This window comes from Haliaeetus leucocephalus, unplaced genomic scaffold (assembly GCF_000737465.1).
Source record: "Haliaeetus leucocephalus isolate CR32 unplaced genomic scaffold, Haliaeetus_leucocephalus-4.0 Scaffold368, whole genome shotgun sequence".
NCBI lineage: Eukaryota > Metazoa > Chordata > Aves > Accipitriformes > Accipitridae > Haliaeetus > Haliaeetus leucocephalus.
Window position 1 is genome coordinate 25,699 of NW_010972804.1, and position 1,147 is coordinate 26,845.

General features: G+C 66.4%; 1 protein-coding gene across 1 annotated transcript; it reads left to right on the plus strand.

Annotated features, from left to right (window-relative positions):
• The first annotated feature begins 78 nt into the window (after positions 1–78).
• Positions 79–1,080, plus strand: TMEM101 (transmembrane protein 101). The gene is made up of 2 exons (XM_010573141.1): positions 79–548; positions 755–1,080. Exons 1-2 carry the CDS (start codon positions 174–176, stop codon positions 1,061–1,063), a joined length of 684 nt encoding a protein of 227 aa, XP_010571443.1. The 5' UTR covers positions 79–173; the 3' UTR covers positions 1,064–1,080.
• The last annotated feature ends 67 nt before the right edge of the window (positions 1,081–1,147 follow it).

The window sequence follows — 1,147 nt, forward strand, 5'->3', positions numbered from 1 at the left end:
TGTATGGGGCCAGGGGAGGGCTCTGGTAGTGTTAGGGGGTGAGGGGGTTCTTGAGGGGGCTGGAGGGAGGTTCTGGGACTGAGCGTGGCCAAGGCTGGTTGTGGGGGTCAGAGGCTGGAGCTGCCGTGCCCCCCAGGAAGCCGGACATCCCCGTCCCCTACCTGTACGTGGACATGGGGGTGGCCGTGCTCTGCGCCAGCTTCATGTCCTTCGGGGTGAAGCGCCGCTGGTTTGCCCTGGGGGCCGCCCTGCAGCTCGCCGTGGCCACCTACGCTGCCCATGTCGGTGGCCACGTTCACTACGGTGACTGGCTGAAGGTGAGACACCCTCCTACACCCCTCCCCCCCAGCCCACCCCGGCCTCGGAGGGGCCCAGGGGGGGTGACAGTGACCGCGGCGCAGGTGCGGATGTACTCCCGGACCATCGCCATCATCGGCGGCTTCCTCATCCTGGCCAGCGGTGCAGGTGAGCTCTACCGCCAGAAGCCACGCAGCCGCTCCCTGCAGTCCACAGGGCAGGTCTTCCTCGGCATCTACCTCATCTGCCAGGTACGAGGGGGGGCTCACGGGACATCGCGGGGTGGGTGACAGCCACGTCCTGCCTCCCACCCTGCTGCAGGCAGGGGGGGCTGGATCCGCCGGGGGTTTCCTTCCCTGGGGGAGAAGCCTTAGGAGAGCGCTACCAGTGCCACCAGTGGCACCATTACCGCCATGCTCCAGTCCCTCTCCCCATCGTCGTTCTCCCCCCGCCCCAGGCCTACTCCCTGCAGCACAGCAAGGAGGACCGCCTGGCTTACCTGAACCACCTCCTGGGGGGTGAGCTCGCCCTCCAGCTCCTCTTCATCCTCTACGGCCTCCTGGCCCTCGCCTTCCTCTCCGGTTACTACGTGCGGGCGGCGGCGCAGGTGCTGGCGGTGCTCCTGCCCCTTGCCATCCTCCTCATTGACGGCAACATCGGCTACTGGCACGACTCGCGCCGGGTCGAGTTCTGGAATCAAATGAAACTCATCGGGCAAAATGTCGGTATTTTTGGAGCTGTCGTCATCCTGGCTACCGATGGCTGAGCGGGACGGCTGCCGGCTGGGACTGGAGGGTGGGTGGGGGGCAGCGAGGAGCAGGGAGGGGGCGGTTTTTTTAAAGAATCACCG

Coding starts and splice junctions, on each gene's coding strand:
- TMEM101 (XM_010573141.1), top strand. CDS start 174: ATGGGGGTGGCCGTGCTCTGCGCCAGCTTCATGTCCTTCGGGGTGAAG. Junction 549..754: donor GCATCTACCTCATCTGCCAG/GTACGAGGGGGG, acceptor CCCCCGCCCCAG/GCCTACTCCCTGCAGCACAG.